Source organism: Podarcis vaucheri, assembly GCF_965113315.1.
Source record: "Podarcis vaucheri genome assembly, chromosome: 15".
NCBI classification, from domain to species: domain Eukaryota; kingdom Metazoa; phylum Chordata; class Lepidosauria; order Squamata; family Lacertidae; genus Podarcis; species Podarcis vaucheri.
The window spans coordinates 29,885,859-29,905,027 of record NC_138753.1 but is presented as its reverse complement, the minus strand read 5'-3'; the positions used below and the strand labels follow the sequence as shown (position 1 = coordinate 29,905,027).

The 19,169-nt window shown below is 48.9% G+C and overlaps 2 protein-coding genes across 3 annotated transcripts in view; one reads left to right on the top strand and one right to left on the bottom strand.

The window, feature by feature from the left end:
- HYOU1 (hypoxia up-regulated 1) overlaps positions 1-6,464 on the bottom strand; it is a 17,334-nt gene extending 10,870 nt beyond the window's left edge. Inside the window, exons 1-7 of one of the 2 annotated variants that reach the window (XM_082200266.1) lie at positions 6,379-6,464; positions 3,295-3,388; positions 2,619-2,697; positions 2,050-2,204; positions 1,719-1,795; positions 1,408-1,589; positions 304-419 (exon numbers count right to left, since the gene is read on the bottom strand). In XM_082200266.1, the coding sequence (XP_082056392.1) occupies positions 304-419; positions 1,408-1,589; positions 1,719-1,795; positions 2,050-2,204; positions 2,619-2,697; positions 3,295-3,374 (689 nt within the window). In that variant the 5' untranslated portion in view covers positions 3,375-3,388; positions 6,379-6,464. Of the gene's footprint in view, positions 1-303; positions 420-1,407; positions 1,590-1,718; positions 1,796-2,049; positions 2,205-2,618; positions 2,698-3,294; positions 3,389-5,485; positions 5,905-6,378 lie in introns of those variants that run through there. The other variant, XM_082200265.1, reaches the window with a different exon arrangement.
- On the top strand, positions 6,387-19,169 carry VPS11 (VPS11 core subunit of CORVET and HOPS complexes; the record flags this gene model as incomplete). The annotated part of the gene is made up of 16 exons (XM_082200280.1): positions 6,387-6,526; positions 7,184-7,328; positions 8,071-8,206; positions 8,447-8,610; positions 8,736-8,983; positions 9,548-9,749; positions 10,292-10,443; positions 11,109-11,295; positions 11,739-11,882; positions 13,487-13,675; positions 14,476-14,637; positions 15,582-15,721; positions 15,870-16,072; positions 17,199-17,370; positions 17,768-17,990; positions 18,415-19,169. 16 exons carry the CDS (start codon positions 6,387-6,389, stop codon positions 18,577-18,579), a joined length of 2,772 nt encoding a protein of 923 aa, XP_082056406.1. The 3' UTR covers positions 18,580-19,169.

Genomic DNA, 19,169 nt, shown 5'->3' with positions numbered 1-19,169 from the left:
GACCACATGTCCATCCAAATCCAGCATCCCAATCTTACAGGCAACCAAGCTTCTGGGCAACCATCAAATAGGAAACAAATGCAATAGCACTTTCCACATTTGTAATTCCCAGGAAATCACTTTAAAAAGGGGGGGGGGGGAGAGGCATGTTGACTCCAGATAGGACCTAGCCAACATGATCCATTATGCATTTGTTTGATTCTGCTTTGTGCAATACCCCTCCCAGTTTGGACCTTTCTACTTCAGATATCCTGCTCTCTCCTGACTCCTAAGCAAATTTAATTCCAAGAATCAAGCTCTTACCCAACACCCCGAATCTGAAGCTGAGGCTGGGTTCCCGAGTCCTTGGTTTTCACTGCTTGGTAAGTCACAATGGTACACACAGTGCTGCCTGCTCCCATGTCATAAAACATAATATTCTGGAAATCAATAAAGAATCAATGCTAAAGACAGCAGGCAACAGCAGGCACGGAGGTATCACAGTCTGAAGGATGGTACATGAATGTCTGTGGGAAGTCAGATCAGCAGTCTCCAAGCTTAAAAATATATACAAGAGTATGAAGTTGTCAGAGTGGCTGGGGCAACCCAATTAGATATATTAATAATAATAATAATAATAATAATAATAATAATAATAATAATAGATATATATCATCTGGTCCAGAGGTGGGTCAGCCCTCCAGCCTGCAGGCCTAATTAGACCTAACATGGGCCCAAATTTGGCCCATGAGGCTGTTTTCTGCCAAGTATGCCCACCAGCCCCACACCAGATGTCATGTGTGATGTCAGGTGGGAGACAGGTAAAGATGCAGCTGACAAGATGCTATATTGGGAGTCCTGAAGAATGCTCTAGATTGTGCATTGGCAAGGGAGGCTTCCTGTCCACGTCAATCAACTGACAGACAAAGCAGGCATGTGGAACTCTAACAGGCCTCAAGTGTCCACCTGTGGCCTTGGTGACTCCAAGCCCAGCGGATCGGATGTGCAACCAAGTTCTCCAGAGGAAACTCAAGCCACAGAGCCAATCTGTAGCCAAACCTGCAGAAAGCAGGTTTGGAGTCACTGCCTATTGGCCAGTAGGTACCAACTTGAAACTTGGCTTGGCTTTGGTAACACAGCTTGCCTTGCTACAAAGGATAAGTTGGTCACTAGATTTCATAGTAATATCAGATGACTGACAGGTGAGTGGGCCCTGCTCACTTGTGTATGTCGCTAGCTGGAATTAGGGGAATGTGGAATCTGTACATAAAAGTTTGGATTCAAACAGGCAGCTCTGATTGACGAAGAAGACTGCCCTGCCCAAATTCCCTGTGTTTTCTAGGTAAGGTTACAGAGGCACAATGAGCTTGAGCCCTGGGTAAAAACCTCCCCCCTCCTGAGCCACACACACCCTCCGGTTACAAGCACCTGGGCTGTAGCATTGATGTCCTTCCTTCGGAACACCCCATAGTTCAAAGCCACAGCTGTGTTATCATTGATGAGCTGCAAAACCTTGAGATCTGCCATTTTTGCTGCATGCAGGACCGCTCTCCTCTCTGCCTGGTTGAAGTAGGCAGGGACAGTGATCACAGCATCCTTGACAGGCTGTTCTGTAAGATAAGGAGAAGGTATGGTGTGAGCTCCTGGTTCAGGTGCCTCTTCATTTTCATTCATATGCTTGAGGACCAAAGAAGGAAAGACAACTCTTGTGCCTCAAACAGTCAAGAGTCATTTCTAACCTGCAAATTCCTCTGCCAGTGCCCGAGAATAGTTGAGCACCATGCCCAGGATCTCTTCTGGAGTATACTGCAATTTGCTGCAAGGAAGAACAAGAATGATAAATTCTAAATTCCTGATCCCAGCTGTGAAATGCATCTTTTGAGCATGGGTGGGCCTCATCACTTCCACAAACCACTTGCCCCTTATCAGGGCACATACCAAACACAAGCTGACCATGGCATTTGGCCAACCAAATCTATGCAGCAGTACTCCCAAAGTGGCTTGCAGAAAGATGCCACAGCCTTTCTTGCTCAGCAGTGCCACGTGGCAAACCTCAAAGTGGAAACGTACTCTGACAGCTTGAAACTGACTGTCTCCCTCCTTGCATCTTTCACCAGCTCATGTTCTGGGAACCGTGACTGGTACATGGTCACTTGTGGGTTATCAATGCGCTTGCCCAGGAGATCCTGGAAATACCGGAAAGCCACTTTTGGGTTCTTGATGCCCTATTAAAAAAACAGGAAAAACACACAACCATGCTGATTCCTCTGGAATGTTCATCTATCCCCCATAAATTTCTTTTTAAAAGGCGTACAACGCCAGAAACCCTCAACAACTGAACTACTGAAAATATCCAAAGTGGCATTTAGGATCCTCCGTTTCCAAAACCATAAAAGTCACCGCATGCCAGCACTGGAAAAGTCCTTCTCTGGAACATGAGCTAACCTGCCAAAGAGGACCTGTAGCACTGTCTCTTCAACAAATCTCAGTGGGGAGGAACATGTTATTGAAGCTGAAAGTGCGAAGAGGAAGGTGAAACAGAGACAGGACCCCAGAAGAACAAGCTGTGTATGCAAATAAATACTCTTGGTATAGAAAAAGCAAGAGGGGATGTGTGAGTGGACATCTAAGGGACTTACCATTCCCACGGCATTGTCACCAAAGAGGCGCTCATTCTCCTTTAGAGTTACAGCCACTGGTGTTTTTCTCCGAGATTCCCTAGAACAACAAGAAAAATTAAACTAGAACTGTTTCCTGGGGAGATAGGGAGTTGTCTAATAACCAGGCTAGGCTATTTATTCATCTAGCTGAAGCAGTATTTCTGACTCAGGTCTGCAGTGGTTCTCCTGGGCCTCAGACAGAGGCACACTGTTCCTATCGTCTGGTACCTAATAAATTTAAGCAGGAGATGCCTGGGATTGAATACGCGACCTCCTACAAGCAAAGCACTGCACAATGGCCCTGCCCCAGAGATTCCTGGGGTCTAACTTCTGGGTTCCTTGGAGAAATGAGGAACTGGTTTTCAATGCCAGGATTCAGCACTGGAACAAGTGAAGAGAAACACTGTGGAGTCTCTTCTAAATAGTCACATCTAAGATTAGGGAACAATAGGTAAGGGCAAAAGGAAGTTACACCTATGGGAAGCTGCCCCGTATCTTCTGTACTGCACCACTAAGACATGGATTTATTCCTGCACTGTAAGTGGTTGGACCGGATGAACCTTGGGGCACCTTTACAATTCTATGATGTGTCAAGCCCTCCAAAACAGTTGTTGCCACAGTCACATTCATTGCAGCACATATTTGGCCCACTCACTTGTTTAAGACAATTTCCATTGGCACCCCAGGCTTCACAATGGCGATCTTCATAGATTCACTGCCCATGTCCACTGACATCACAGCCAATGAATCTGTGGAACAAAAGTATTGTGTCAAATGTACTTTCTTCCAGGAAGAACCTCAGACAATACCCTCCAGCCTCCTTCCAATTTCTAATGCTTAGCTGAATCAAAAAGCCAGTCTAAACACAGATGTGTTACAGCACACCCGGAGGACTCCACCAGAAGAAAGTTTCACAGTACTGTATCATCCAGAGCATCTCATTTGTAGGGAAACATCTCAAAACATCTCTTTATCTCTAAGTATTTTTAAAGCATCCTTCAACCATATTTCCAGGGAGGTTTATAGAAAGTAAATAGAAAAAACAAACACAATCAAAATGCAAATAAAATTATAAAGCTAAAAGCTACAAAGTAGTAAGAGCATAATAAAACCAGAATAATTAAAACTATGTCTACATGGAAATTAGGAGGCATCTTTCATGCTACTAAAAGAAAAATAAACTAGATTCCAGAGACCCACCCAGAAGGCCTTCTCTCTGGTAGCTACTTGCTTCACCATAGATATGGTCCAGCCATAAGACATGAAGGGTTTTGAAGGTGAAAAATAGCACTTGAAGTGGACCTGAAAATGGACTGTGAGCTACTAATGGTTGGCATCACAGAGATGTAATACAATAAATGCCCAGTCCAACATAGCTATCTAGCAGTATGAATAGCGGTTTCCAAACAGACTTCAAGGTAGTCAATATGTGCCTTATGGACATGCGGCACTGACAGCATAGCCAAGGGAGGCCCTGAACTGGTTTTAAAGGGCACCTGGCCTCTAAGACACATTGGGCCATCCAGGTTGAATTGTGAATCCTGCAATAGAAAGCTACCTGGAGGTGCAGACAATGGCACATAAGTCGCTAACATGTTCCTGATAACTCAACAGCCTGCCCCATTCTGCACTAGCTGATACTTATGAAATCTCCAAGGATAGTGCCCCCCATGCCAAATACTTAGTAGCCTAGCCTAGAGGTTACAAATGGCAGATAAATACCTGCAGTCAAACTCCAGGAAAATAGGGTTACAACATTCTCAATTTTATTTTGAAAAATGGCTCTCTATTTACTTTAAAGTTAGTTTTGGTAAACACGAGTTATGGCATAGGTCTGAATAAAAAAAATTAACCTCTGCTGGATGCCTACAAAAACAAGGAGCTATTCTTCTTGCCAATGGACCCCATATCAAAACCAATAAATGTAATATCCAGGGGCCCCAAAAGCTCCCTGCAAATTATAGCAATGCCTGCCATAATCAGCACCTCTCCTAATATGGTCTCTGAACCTAAAATGGGCTATCATTTACATCAGTGAAAGTGCCTCTTTTCAAGAACTAAACTAGTAAAAAAAAGATATGCAAGAACGTACAGCTGGTTCCTCTTTCTTTATGCAACACATTTTGTAAGGCTTAAATGTTGACAGACATTTTCTACAGGAGGTGGCAAATGAAACATGCCACCAAATAAATACGTAAATGTAGTGCAGCATCAGCAGCATCCTTTAGAAAAGTTGTCTCCATCAGGTCCCACGGCCAGTTTCCGCATTCCAGTAGTTCATAATGAGTCCAACACCAGCTAAAATGGAAATGCTTTCACTCTCAGGGACATGACAGACTGTCACCAAAGGGCTACCTCAAGGTGTGCACAGAAGCATCCAAGGAACACTCGGTCCTTCCTGCTGGTCAGTTTCGTCCCGCCCACCTACAGGATACACGTTAGCTTTTCAGACAGCTCAGTCGTTGTGGTTTGGAGCCCCATGTTGGGCAAGAGATTCCTGCATTGCAGGTGGTTGGGCTTTATCAGGGTTCCCCAAATTTGGGTCTCCAGGTGTCTTTGGACTACAGTTTCCACACCCCTGACCACTGGTTCTAAAGGATAGGGATGATGGGAGTTGGAATTCCAATATCAGCTGGCGATCCAAGTTTGGGAAACCCTGGACTAGATGATCCTAGTGGTTCCTTCCAACTCCACCATTCTATGATTCTGAGGCGAGTCGGATCCAACCATGCGACCAAAGGGCTCGCTCCTGCCCAACTCCGCTTAGCAAGCCTGATTCTTCGGCAACTTGCAAAACCACCAAGATCTTTCCCAGGTCCTTCCACGGGGGCGGGAGAGGCACCTACCCAAGTGCGCAGGCAGGGAAGCCAGCAGGAGGAGGGGCAGCAGCAGCCACACGCGTGCTGGAGCCATCCTGACGATCGAGGGCCGCCCAACCCCGATGTGGAAGCAAAGGCGAGGCAGGGAGGGCACTTTCCTCCGACAGACCCGGAACGGCGGCGAGGCCCGGCGCCAAGGTTCACCTGGAGACCCAGAGGTTCCCCCACCCCCACGCGGAAGAGGCCGACCCCCGGGCGCCTCTAAGGGGGACGCCGCTGTCTTCGGCCCGGCACGCCAACCGCTCGCTCCGGGGGCTCCCTGCCCGCTCGCTCTCGGCTCGGACTCCGCAGACTCTCTCCCTCCCGCTCCGGCTGCTGCTCCTCTCTCTCTCTCTCCCCTCGGCCGGCCGGTCTCCCGGACTCCCTGGCTTGCGAAAGCTGCGCTCCGCCCTCCTTCCCTCCCCGGAGCCGGACGCGGCGCGAGCTCATTGGCCCGGCGGCTCCCCTCGCGCGCTCCCCATTGGGCCACGTCTCCGGCGCCGGGCGCAGCGGCCGCAATCATTGGCCGAGGGGCGGGGCTTCCTAGCGTGGCGGTGGCAGCGACGGGCCTGACGGGAGAGCTCCTGAGCACGTGCAGACTGCGCGCTCTCCTTTGGCCACCCCCAGCACCTCTCTGATCTATGCCGGCCCGCCAGACAGTCACAGTCACCCGCCCGCGGGATCAGCGGGGATGCCTGCAATACCGCCGCGTGGAAACAAGGGGGCAGCGGCGCAAGGGCTGCGGGTCTTCTCTGCGCTTGCGCACTAGGGCGGGGGTTTAGAGACCCGGCGAACTACAAATCCCAGCAGCCCCAGCGCTAAGAGCAGCGGCAACGCGGAAGCGGCATGGTCACATGACTCTCCTCCGGAGTTGGGCCTACCTGTCAAGATGGCGGCCTACCTGCAGTGGCGCCGCTTCGCCTTCTTCGACCGCGATGTCCTGACGGAGCCCGATGGGAAGCCCGTGCTGTTGCCGCCAGGCATCACAGTCTGCGACTCGGGCCGAGGCAGTCTCGTTTTCGGGGATATCCTTGCCGTTAGTGGTGTCGCGGGGGGCGGGCAGGGTGCCTCTGAGCGTGTGTAGAGTGCTCTTTTCCCCTCAACCAGTTTGCCTGGGCAGGGCTTTTGTCTCGGTCAGCGGACATGAGTTTTGGGTAAGCTGGAGCAATGGCTCGCCTTCTGCCAAAGTCTGAAGGCATTCCTCCTCTCCGCCCCGTGGGTTTATTCATGTTAAGAACATAAGGCGATGCCTGATGAAAGCATTGGCCCTACATCGTGGTGACTGAGTTGTCACCCTTGCTGCTGACCATGGCCATTGCCCAAACTGACGGCAGTTAAAAGTCCAGCAACATCTGGGCAACCACAGGTTAGGTAGGCACTCTTGAGTCTACGATGACCAACAGACAGAAAGTAGAAGCCTTTACCTGCTTGGAGGTTCTAGGGATTGAATCTAGAATCCTTTATATGCAAAGCAGGTGCTTCACCACCAACCTTTGACCCAGCTCAGATATGCAGGTCTTGTTCAGTGTCTGGGTGGGAGGCAGCTACGGAAACAATTTGAGTTCCATCATGGAAGAAAGATGGGATATAAACGTAATGCGATAAAAGATTTTAGAAGCGAACCACTGAGCCTTTTGTACCTTCTGCTCTCTTATGGGGAGGACTCCTTAACTCAGACCTACATATGGAAGGGCAGATATGGTTCCTGCTGCGCAACCTTGAGCTCAGCAGCTTCCAAGCTTATAAGCTTAGAGTGACACATCTCTACCAGTTGAAGCAGCACAGCATCTTGGCTTCAGTTGGGGAGGATGAAGAAGGCATTAACCCTTTGGTAAGTTGGTTTGAGGGAAGCCAGACTTGGTTTTCTGTTTGATGGAAAGCTTTTGCGAGATTAGTTGTAGGGAAGGAGGAGTCTTCTGTGATGACAAGGCTGAGATAAGTGTGGGCCACCAGTTCTTCAAAACATTGCTGCTGGAATCTAGAAATTTTAAATATTTATTTGTCATCTAAGCCTTTAACTCAGGTGTTCAGGAATTTTGTCTTTTTTTGTATTTTTCTGACTCGTGCATACAGTCATACCTCATGTTATGTCTGCTTCATGTTATTTCCTGTGGCGACCCGGAAGTACCGGAAAGGGTTACTTCCGGGTTTCGCCACTCGTGCATGCACAAAAGCACAAAATGATGTCATGCACATGCGCAGAAGCGGCAAATTGCAACCTGCCATGAGCAGATGCACTGCTGCGGGTTACGCTCTTTTCATGTTGTGAATGGGCCTCTGGAACGGATTCCGTTCGCAGCCAGAGGTACCACTGTATTTGGCTTAAGCCTGATCAAAAGAAGGGTGTCTTGCTCCTTCTGCCTATTTGCCCTGCAGTGACTTCCTGCTAGGAGAGTAAATGTGGCTCCTTTCTTTCCACAGCAAATATGTCTGCACTCCTGGTCCCAGAGTTTGACTGGAGAAAGGGGGAAATGTGCATCTTATATGCACAGTAGCACTTACTTTTAGATAAAAAGGGAATCGGTGCAATTTGTGGTGGTTTTCCTCAACAAGCCCCCTATAATAACTTGTAGGTCAAAGTCTGGAATCTAGAGAAGCGTGATGGTGGGAATCCTCTGTGCACCAGGATTTTCCCTGCAATACCAGGCAACAAGCCTACAGTTGTGTCCTGCCTCACAGTCCATGAGAATCTCAACTTCATGGCCATTGGTAAGTGGAAATGAAATTGCTGCTGTGAGTTACAGACATAAAATCATAAAGGAGAAATTGATCTTGCAGAAATTGATCTACTTTGTTTTGGGGAGAGTACTCCTTCGTCTTTTCATATTAATCTAATTCAGCTTTCCATTTGGTGGACTTACCTGATGTCTTCCGATAGCAGAGAATGCCTGCTTTTTCCCGGGGTGTCTCATGGAATGCAGCATTCACCCTTTCCCATTTCTGCTGTAGGCTTTACAGATGGGAGCGTTGTGCTCACTAAAGGGGACATCACGAGAGATCGGCACAGCAAAAGTCAGATCCTTCATGAAGGCAGTTACCCAATTACAGGCCTTGCCTTCCGTCAGTCTGGCAAAACAACACATCTGTTTATTGCCACCACAGAGAACATCCAGGTAAGATGTTTCGTTGACCACCAGGGGGGGGGTGTGTGTGTGTTATGCCCTGCTCCATCCCAGTTTCTGAGCTGTTCTTGTGGCTTTCCAAGCTTCATTGTGTCCTCCTCCTTTGGACTTTGCAGTGTTACACACTTTCAGTGAAGGACTATCCGAAGCTAGAATTGGACATACGTGGCTGTGGGCTGCGCTGCTCCACACTCAGCGATCCCTCCCAGGACCTCCAGTTCATTGTGGCAGGAGATGAATGTGTATATCTGTACCAGCCAGATGAGCGTGGGCCCTGCTTTGCCTTCGAAGGCCAGAAGCTGATAGCCCACTGGTATCGGGGCTACCTTGTCATTGTTTCCAAGGAACGGAAGCCTTCTCCAAAGTAAGACAGAACTGCAAGACAGAATAACTTGAATTGTTTTCCTTTGACCTCTATTTGCAGGCAGTGTTAAATCTGGCTTTCCTTTCCAGCTTCCTATCAGATTTCGGATTTTCTGAATATGCTAAGTGGGATATGTACAAGTAATCTTGAGAATGTGATGACTGTCATGAAAAGTCCAAATGGCTGAATGCGGGGGTTGGGGTTGGGTAGGGAAACCCTACTTTGCAGCAAGGCAATATGTTGTGCTATCCAAGGCTCAGAAACAGTTAGGATGACATACATATTGTGGGGGAGAAATAGGAGGCAGGTGCATCTTATGCACTGGAATGCAAAAGCTTGGTCAAAAGCTTAGTTTTTTAGATTCATCGGGTACTCTCAGAGGGCTCTGCCAGCTGACTTTAACATTTGCCTGGAAATGTTAAGACCAGCAGTTTGAGACTCTCTGAGACTGGAGTGTGGACCATTCTTTCATCCAATGCATGAAAGGGAACTCCTGACCTGTGAGTGAAAGTTAAAAGGCTGTCTCTGAGGCTGTCCCTCACTCTTTGCTCCTCTGTACTCCAGATCGGAATTTGCTGGGAGTGATCCACAAAACTCTGACAAGCAGATCCTGAATATTTATGACTTGGGCAACAAGTTCATTGCATACAGCTCTGTCTTTGACGACGTGGTGGATGTCCTGGCGGAGTGGGGGTGCCTCTATGTGCTGACCAGAGATGGGAAGCTCCATGCACTGCAGGAGAAGGACACGCAAACCAAGCTTGAGGCAAGGGACCTTGGTCGCTTCTTCCTCCTCTGTGGTTAGTGGGGTTCTGAGGTGCAAAGCTTATTCACAGCTGCCTGCAGCTCAAAGCCCAGACGTTGCCCTACACCAGACTGTTTGGACTGCAAATACCATCAGTTCCAGCATCATACACCTGTGCTGCCTGGGGCTGATGGGGAGCTGTAGCCCCAACCATTTGGAGGGCTCCAGTTTGTGGGAGGTTGGTGTGGTCTGCTGTTGCTCCGTAGGGAGCCTGAGTAAGGGGCTGGAAGTGACTCTGAACTAGCATCTGTGCCATGTGGCACTGAGGGGAGGGAGCAGCTGTGGCCTAGAGCCCCTTGTTTCTCCTCTTACAGTTACAAAAGCTGCAAATGCATGTCGTTATGCATTCACAAAATGATACATCCGTATGCATTCCATACTTGAGGACACCAGTAATTAAGCAGCTCCCCATGGAACAAAGGTTATAAATAGTCAAGGTAACCCTTAAAACCCTGTTGATCCCATCAACATTTGTAAGCAAGCAAGCACTTCTCTTCCAACAGATGCTCTTCAGGAAGAACCTCTTTGAAATGGCCATTCACCTGGCCAGGAGCCACCACCTGGATAGTGACGGCTTGTCTGAGATCTTTCGCCAGTATGGAGACCATCTGTATAACAAGGGAAACCACGATGGCGCCATTCAGCAATATATTCGGTAGGCAGGATAGGGGAGTTTTGGCCCTCCTTCCCTCCCTCTCTTTCAATTACAACCATGTTGGGATGAGAAGAAAAACCAGAGGCCTTGCTATCTAAGCATCTGGGTGCCACAAATCTGGATTTTGAATCTGACCAACCTGCCACCTTCTTGTTGGCTTCCTTTCTGAATTGCTTCACCAGGGAAATCATCATGAGATGGGAACTAAATCCATCCAAATGTGGTTTGCAAACACACAGAGCCCTGGTTAGCTCTGACACGTCCAAATGGAGTTTGGCTCTCTGGATCCTAGTGGACTGGGATTAATTTACTGAGATAGTATATAGGGAATGCCTATCTATCTGTGGTTGCTCCTGGCTTTTCAGATTGCGAGGTGCTTATCAGCAGATTGCACTACCTTTGGCAATGTGAGGGGCGGACCAAGATAATTTTCCAGCCCCAAATTGTGAGAACTACAAGTTTTGATTTCCACCCTCCCCACTTAATTTGGCACTCCAAGCCACCTCCTCTCCCCGTGCCCTACTTGTGTTGGAAATTGTGGCTGCACCTTCTGATCTTCTGTAGAACCAGATGCGAGGTTGGGCTTACATGCACACTTTCTCATCTTCTCTCTTGGCTTTTGATTACCTGGAATAGGGTCCTCATGGGGTCCTCTTTCTCCCTAGTACCATTGGGAAACTAGAGCCATCCTACGTCATCCGCAAGTTCTTGGATGCTCAGAGGATACACAACCTGACTGCGTACTTGCAGACGCTCCACCTGCAGTCATTGGCCAACGCAGACCACACAACACTGCTGCTGAATTGCTACACCAAGCTGAAAGACATATCCAAGCTTGAGGAGTTCATCAAGGTACAACAGGGAAGGGTGTGGATGCCCTGGCGCGCTGGCTCCTCCTTCCGCATTATGCCTCAATGGGCTTGTGTGCTTGAGCAGCCATCCTATAACTTTTGGTGCCTGCCTGCTCCACATTCCCAGTGCAGAGATTGAGAAAGCCTTCCGGGTAATTGAAGGACCCTTCATTTGGCCGCTTGAGGTTGGGTGGGTGCTTTCCTCCAGTCCTGGAGTTGAGAAGGATCAGAAGTCTTCCCTTTGCAGGAAGAGCGGCTTATTTCTTTTTAACCTCATAGGAGGGAAGAAGCAGAGACCTTCTCTTTGTCTCAGGGGGCAACCTTTTGCTTCTGGCTCCAGCCATAATATGTTACAGTTTCATGGGAGACATACAGAGGCATTCCTCTTTCTCAGTAGATGTGCCCCTTCTGAATGCCTTCTTTGCTTTGTCCTCCCCCACACAGACCAGTGAGAGCGAGGTGCACTTTGATGTGGAGACAGCCATCAAGGTTCTGCGTCAGGCAGGCTGCTACTCCCACGCCGTGTACCTAGCTGAGAAGCATGCGCACCACGAGTGGTACCTCAAGATCCAGCTGGAGGATATCAAGGTGAGGCCAAACAGCCTGCCTGGTGCTGAGCTTCACTTCCCGCTTTTAAAGCTGACTTCTTGGAGTGCATCTGGATGCTGGAGAAACCTGAGAGGCGCTTTGGCTCGGGAGGGGTGTGTGTGTGATGACCATGTTTCTCTACATTCTCCCTTTTTTGCACTGGGGATAGTAGTGTCCACAGTTTGGGACTGTGTACATCTGTTTTCCCACATGGCAGACAAAGAGGCGTTAGACTAGCGTAAGGGTGGGTAACTTGCCGGCTCCCGTGGGTCTTTCACTTGGCCTGTTACGAACACTTTCTTAGTTGTTAAACTTTTGGGGTCTCAAGGCTGCAGCAGCAAGTTTAAAAGGGCTTGCCATGATTTTTACATTAAGTGGAGCAGCTGCTCCTGTGCTGCGTTTTGCAAGAGGAGCTGTGTGACTTGTTCCCATGGAGAATAAAAGGCAGGGCTATACTGCTTAGCTCTTTATTATTTATTGAAATTCTCAAAAAACAAACAGACAGACAGACAAAAACCTATAACATAGACCATATATTAAGGTATATTGTCAATTGACTTTTCATCCTCCCCTTCTATGGTTTCCACATTTACCCTTGAATGCTGCATACTATCCAGTACAGTCATACCTTGGAAGTCGAACGGAATCTGAAGTCCGTTCAACTTCCAAAACATTCAGAAACCAAAGTGTGACTTCTGATTGGCTACAGGAAGTTCCTGCAGCCAGTCAGAAGCCACGCTGGACTTTCGGCTTCTGAAAATCGTTCGGAAACCGGAACACTCACTTCTGGTTTTTGATTGTTTGGGAGCCGAAACGTACGAGTTCCAAGGCATTTGGCAACCAAGGTACGACTGTACATCCATGTTAACCTATTTATCTTAATAATGAACGCTGTTGCTCATATTTCAAGTCCTGCTCGCGTTTTCATCTCACTATAGGTAGTTCTTCAAATACTTAGTTCTAACCCCAAGATACAGGGAAACTGGGGTCTGCTTCTGAAGTTGGCTCAGCCTGTCTTGCACTGGGAGTATTATCCATGCTTGTGTCAGAAGCCCTCTTCAGGTGTCCTATCAGTACGTAGAATTATTACTGATGGGGGGCATGGGGATGGGAGTGCTAGCTCTGCCCCCCTCATTTTCATTCCTGTTGCCCTCCTCCAAGTTGGAGGCCAATTGTCTGAAGCTGTGAGCTTCTTGTACTTATTGAGGCTCCCTGTGTACTTTTAAACTCCGAAGTCAGGGTTCTAAAATGCATTGGAGAGTTTCCTTGAGTACAGGAGGCTCCCCGCTTTGCAAGGTCAGCATCCAGCATGCGGAGGACCCACAGGAATGGAGGTGAGAGGGGCAGAGCTGGCAAACTTATCTCACAAACTTTCCATGTGTGATAGTTCTGCAGCACACATTTCCCTGTGTGTTTTGGACTACAGTTCCCATCAGCCCCCATCATCACACAGCGGTTGTGCTGGCTAGGACTAAGAAGAGTTATCCTGCAAAACATTCAGAGGGCACCCGGTTTGGGAAAGCTGTTCTGCTTGAAGGCAGAAGGCCAACACATTGGCTCCAGAGCAACCTCTCTCTCCTATCACCTGTCCTCCTTTTGTGCAGAACTACCAGGAAGCCCTGCGTTACATTGGGAAGCTGCCCTTTGAGCAGGCCGAGAGCAACATGAAGCGGTACGGCAAGATCCTCATGCATCACGTCCCGAACGAGACCACTGAGCTCCTGAAGGTCCTGTGCACGAACTACCAGCCGGTGGGGGATCGTGAGGGTCCTGGAGCACTGGAAGGGAGGAAGGTATCGGCTGGATTCGGGGTGGTGTGTGTGTGTGTGTGTTGCTGCCCGTTGCTTGTGCAGCTGAGGATGGTGCTCACCAAGGAGAGCAGGGGGATGAGGAGTAATAGGCATTAAGTGAACAAAATGCTAAGTGTAAAATACAGTCTGGGCAAGCAGGCTCAGTGGTGATAGCCTGCAGGGTATTGTGGGGGACAAACAGAGTCATAGAACTGTAGAGTTGGAAGGGACCATTAGGATCATCTTGTCCAACCCCTGTTGCCCAAAGTGGGGTTCAAACCCGCAACCCTGAGATTAAGAGCCTCGTGCTCTACCGACTGAACTGGTTGGAAGGCAGGAATGTTGAACAACCTCTGGGAGGCAGCAAAGGGCTCAGACCTGTGTGGCTTGCAGAGTTATTGCTTGTCTGGTTGCTGTTCAGATAAGCCATCCTTCCCCATACAAACACACACACATACCTCATACCGGGTTTATTGCAATAGCACTTGCTGATACTTGCTGTGTCCTGAGCACCAGCCAGTCTTTGCTAGGCTCCTTGTAGGGCACGTGTGGGGAGTCACTGACCCTCCAGGTGTTGCTGAACTACAGCTCCCATCATCTCTGGCCATTTGCTTGCTGGGGCTGGTGGAAGTTCTAGTTCAGCGACGTCTGGAGAGCCAAAGGTTCCCCACATGTGTTGTGGGGGGAGCTCTGGGACATTTGGGGCTGCCGAAGGCTCTGCCAGGAGAACTGAGACACAGAATGTTCCATCTAGGCTGGCTGCTGCCTGCATTTCCCCACTCTCTTCTCTCTTTGTAATATAGGCAAATCCTGATGAGTTCATTCCCATTTTTGCCAACAACTCCCGGGAGCTGAAGGCCTTCCTAGAGCACATGTCAGAAGTGCAGCCAGACTCTCCACAGGGCGTGTATGACACACTGCTGGAGCTCCGCCTCCAGAACTGGGCGCATGAGCAGGATCCACAGGTCAGTCCTCCCTCCGCTTGGGGTCAAATTTCTAGTTGTGCCCAGGGGAGGTTGACTGGTGGAAGCCACTGGCAGCAAGGTGACCTGCCCGGTGAAAATCCAGCTGGCAAGAGAGAAAAGCTCAATTCATGGGGCTTTGGCTCAAGGTGCCTGTGACATAGGTGGCTAACCCATTTTTTGAGTGCCACATTGAACCTTGGTCAACCTTTGCAGGGGGCAGGGAACTGCGTGCCAGCGGTGGGTGCTCACCAGATACTGTCACATACTGTTGCCTGCACACACACATACACACCTCATCTATGCAGATAACCGCAAATTGGAGATTATTTTTTCCTCTCTGTACACAAAGTGATCAGTTGGGTGACCAGGGAGAGGACAGTTTGCACCCACACAAACACCCAATTAGGGCCCACCCACCACACAGCAGTATGTCTGTTTCATTATTATTTTCTGCCAAAGTTGGAGGGTTATTGGGGCAGTGCCAGAACAGTTGCTTGGAGGTGTGTGTCTGGATCAGACTCTTGAAATAAGGAGTAGCCACCCGTGTCCCTTGCCCCATCTCCTAGTTCTTGATCCTGGGGTTATCCGGCAAAGCAGAATAGTGGGAGATTCAGGGCAGAGAAACGGGAAGATGGGACAGAAAATACGGAATCTACTCCCACGTGATTTAGTGATTATCACCAACTTGAATGGCTTCAAAAAAGGATTAGACACATTCATGGAGGGCAATGCTATTATTCCTGATGGTTGCATGCTCTCTCCAGAATCAGTGGGCAAGAGCAGGAAAGTGCTTCTGTTGCATTTAGCTCTCCTTGCATTATGCCATCTGGTTGGCCACCGTAAGAACAGGATACTGGACTGGATGGGCCTCCTTTGGCCTGATCTGGTTGCTGCAGAGCTCTGCTTATTAGCTTGATGTTTTCTTGGCTTTGGGCTCCATGTAGGTTAAAGAGAGGCTGCACAACGAAGCCATTTCCTTGCTGAAGAGTGGGAAGTTTCGGAGTGTCTTCGATAAGGCTTTGGTCCTGTGCCAGATGCACAACTTCAAGGATGGTGTCCTGTATCTCTATGAACAGGGCAAGCTGTGAGTCTAGAGGCGCCAGCAGCCTCCTACTCTTTGGGGGAGGGTTGGAAGAGGGTTTCTGGAGCTTTTTGGAGAGCAGCAGGTGGGCTCAAGGGCATTATATTTGGTCTCCTGGTGGAAAGGGCCCTCTTCTCCCTTCCTTCCCCAGTTTCCAGCAGATCATGCACTACCACATGCAGAACGAGCAGTACAAGAAGGTGGTGGAAGTCTGTGAGCTGTACGGAGACCAGGAGGCCTGCCTTTGGGAACAAGCCCTCGGCTACTTTGCCCATAAGGAGGAGGACTGCAAAGAGTACATCACAGCTGTGCTCAAGCACATTGAGACCAAGAATCTCATGCCGCCCCTGCTGGGTGAGGGAGGTTCCACTTCCAGGCGGGGGGTGGGGGTGGCTGAGGCTGTCTCCTTGAGAGGCTTGACTTTGGGAAGCTTCTGGGGTGGATGGAGCTGGAAATTAAAACCAGTCTCTCAAGCAAAAGAGCTGCTAAATAAATCCAGGGCTTCCTTCAGCCTCTCCCTTTATGTGAATGACCTGCCTTCCAAGACCCTATGGAGGCCAGATGCTGCTCTTACTCTTGATGCCAGTGATGCTTTTGGCTGAAGGTTTATTTGTTTTTCTGATCCACCCTTTATCAATGGGTAACAAATTTAAATTGCCCTCTTTTTCTGTGGCAATCACACAGGGTCCCCGGATGTTTCACCGTCTATTGATCCCTGTGCCACCACTTTATTTCTCGCTGCCACCACCCAGGCCCTACCTAGGACAATACTGAGTCCAGTCAGATTAAATTGAAACATAAACTTTTGTTTATTTATTGCAGTTTAACAAGTGTGTGGTTTCATAAACAGTATCCGTCAATTACATTCATGGGGTGCCTATCCAGACCTATAGCTTTCGCTACCTGCTCTCACTCACTAAACCACCTCTCAGATATTTACTTGTCTGCCTAGCCCCTAACAGTTCTTGACTCAGCCTATTTCGCTACACTAACTCAACCTACCCACAACTCTAGCCCAATTCACTCCCACTCCAACCAACCACCCAACTCCCAATGAACTCAACTAACTCCCCAAGGAACTCTCCCCTTTGCCCCTCCCAGAGCTGGTTTTATAGTCCCACTGACTCCACCCCCCTGGGTCCTGACTGGGCAACCTGTTTAACTATTCACCTCCAGCACTCTCTCATATGTTAACATCACAATGCTGCTCTTACTCTTGATGCTAGTGATGCTTTTGGCTGAAGGTTTATTTGTTTTTCTGATCCACCCTTTATCAATGGATAACATTTAAATTGCCCTCTGCTGTCTGAATCTTGACCTTTAAAGGGTCTGAAGTGTTGTGGAATGGGACAGAGAATGGTGAAGGGCCCCTCCCTTGTGGTTTGAAGGGACAAGGTAGATTTGTGCTCACCCAGGTGTACTATAAATTGCCCCACTCCCTCTACTTCCCTGTGCTGATGGATTGCCCCCCCCTGTCCAGTTGTGCAGACTCTGGCTCATAACTCCACAGCCACCCTGTCTGTCATCAAGGATTACCTGGTCAGCAAGCTGCAGAAGCAGAGCCGCCAGATTGAGCAGGACGAGCAGAGGATTCAGAAGTACCGGGAGGAGACTAAGCGGATCCGCAAGGAGATCGAGGAGCTCAAAAGCAGGTAGCTGCAGTCTATGTTGCTAGGCCTGTCTGACCTCCATAAGACGTGGCCTCCAGAGGGAGCAAGACATCGCCACATGCCACTTTCCTGCCTTCTGCCCATTGTGCTCTCTTTGGTGGTGCAGTGTGATGAACAAGTCCAGGTGGTTCCTTGGAAGGGATTGAGATGGATCGGGAAGGGACTCCAAAGGAGACTTCATTCATCTGCCAATCTTCCAGAGTACAGCTGCTCTTAACAGCTGCTGTAGCAATCCTGGAATCCAGGGCAGGGGAGAAGCTTGATGCCCAAATGCAATGTGGGCATCATCGGAATGTGATGCTGTTACATCTGTGCATGTGTGTGTCCCTGAAAACCATCTCTCTTCCTTGCCCTTCCCTTGTGTGTTTCCTTTTCTCAGTCCCAAGATCTTCCAGAAGACCAAGTGCAGCATTTGCACCAGTGCCTTGGAGCTGCCCTCAGTTCACTTTCTGTGTGGCCACTCCTTCCACCAGCACTGCTTTGAGAGCTACTCGGAGAGTGGGTCGGAGTGTCCCACCTGCTTGCCAGAGAACCGCAAAGTCATGGACATGATCCGCGCTCAAGAGCAGAAGCGGGACTTGCACGACCAGTTCCAGCACCAGGTGGGGCTCCCTGGCTGCCTAGCTAGATTTCCAGTCTGGTTTATTATGACACTTTATATCCAACTGGTGGGGAGTGCCCGGCCCTGCCTGGGAATTATTTTTTTTTTTGGGGGGGGGATACTGTGTCGTTTTAAATGCATAGTGTAATTTGTGTTTGAACCCATAACTCTGGATGTTGGGTGAGGACATGCCAAAGTCATGTTTCGGTCCGTCCACCATCTTGGTTTAAAATGGCGTCTGTGCCCAAACAGCAACGAAGTCTATTGCCCCACCACTGGAACCATCGTGCTGAATTTGACAATGATATCTCAAGAGGTGGCCGAACATATAGAGGCAAACCATTTCCCAAAATGTATAGTAAATGATAGAATCTCCCACCCTAACCGCCCCCGAAAGTGAAGCTTTTATTTGTTCCATCTTACAGATGAAATGCTCCAATGACAGCTTTTCTGTGGTTGCGGATTATTTTGGCCGAGGCGTTTTCAACAAGCTCACCCTCATCACAGACCTTCCTCCAGGCAAATCTGCTGCGGTACTTGATGCGGGCTTGCAGCGTGAGCTGCTGATACACACAAAACGGAGCACTTAGATGGCAGTGGGTGGGTGTCCTTCAGTCCCCTGACCTTGGCTCTCCGAATGAGTGATGCAATCAGCTTCTCTTTCTAGTGCACTGTGACCCAAAAGAGGGTAGGATTTGACTGAAGACCAGGAGGGCTGCGTAACTGGCTTAGGAAACAGAGTGAGAGAGACCAAAGGAACTCTGGCTTGTTTATTATTGTTATTATTATTATTATTTTGCCTGACTACAGCCAGGCCTCCTTCTCCAAGCCTTACAGCCTGCTGGTTAAGTCTCCTGGTAAAAAGTCTGGTGCTTCAGCATTAGCAGTGGGCTCCTGTACGACTGTGTGATGAAAACGAGCTCTCCGCTCCAACTTTTTCCTGGTGCCTCTTGTGTTCCAGGCTCTGTATGAGGAGGATCTCTAGTAAGCCTGTGTTGCCCTCATCAAAGATATACAGCGTGGAACTAAACTGACTGGATTCTGGAACTGGAAGAGTTATTTTCCTGGGGAGGTGGATTGAAGATGTAAATAATGTTCAGCACTAACATCTCTGTAACCCTTCACTTAATAGCGGTTTACTTGCTTGAGCTATAAAGTGTGTGAATGTGGGTGAAGAGAA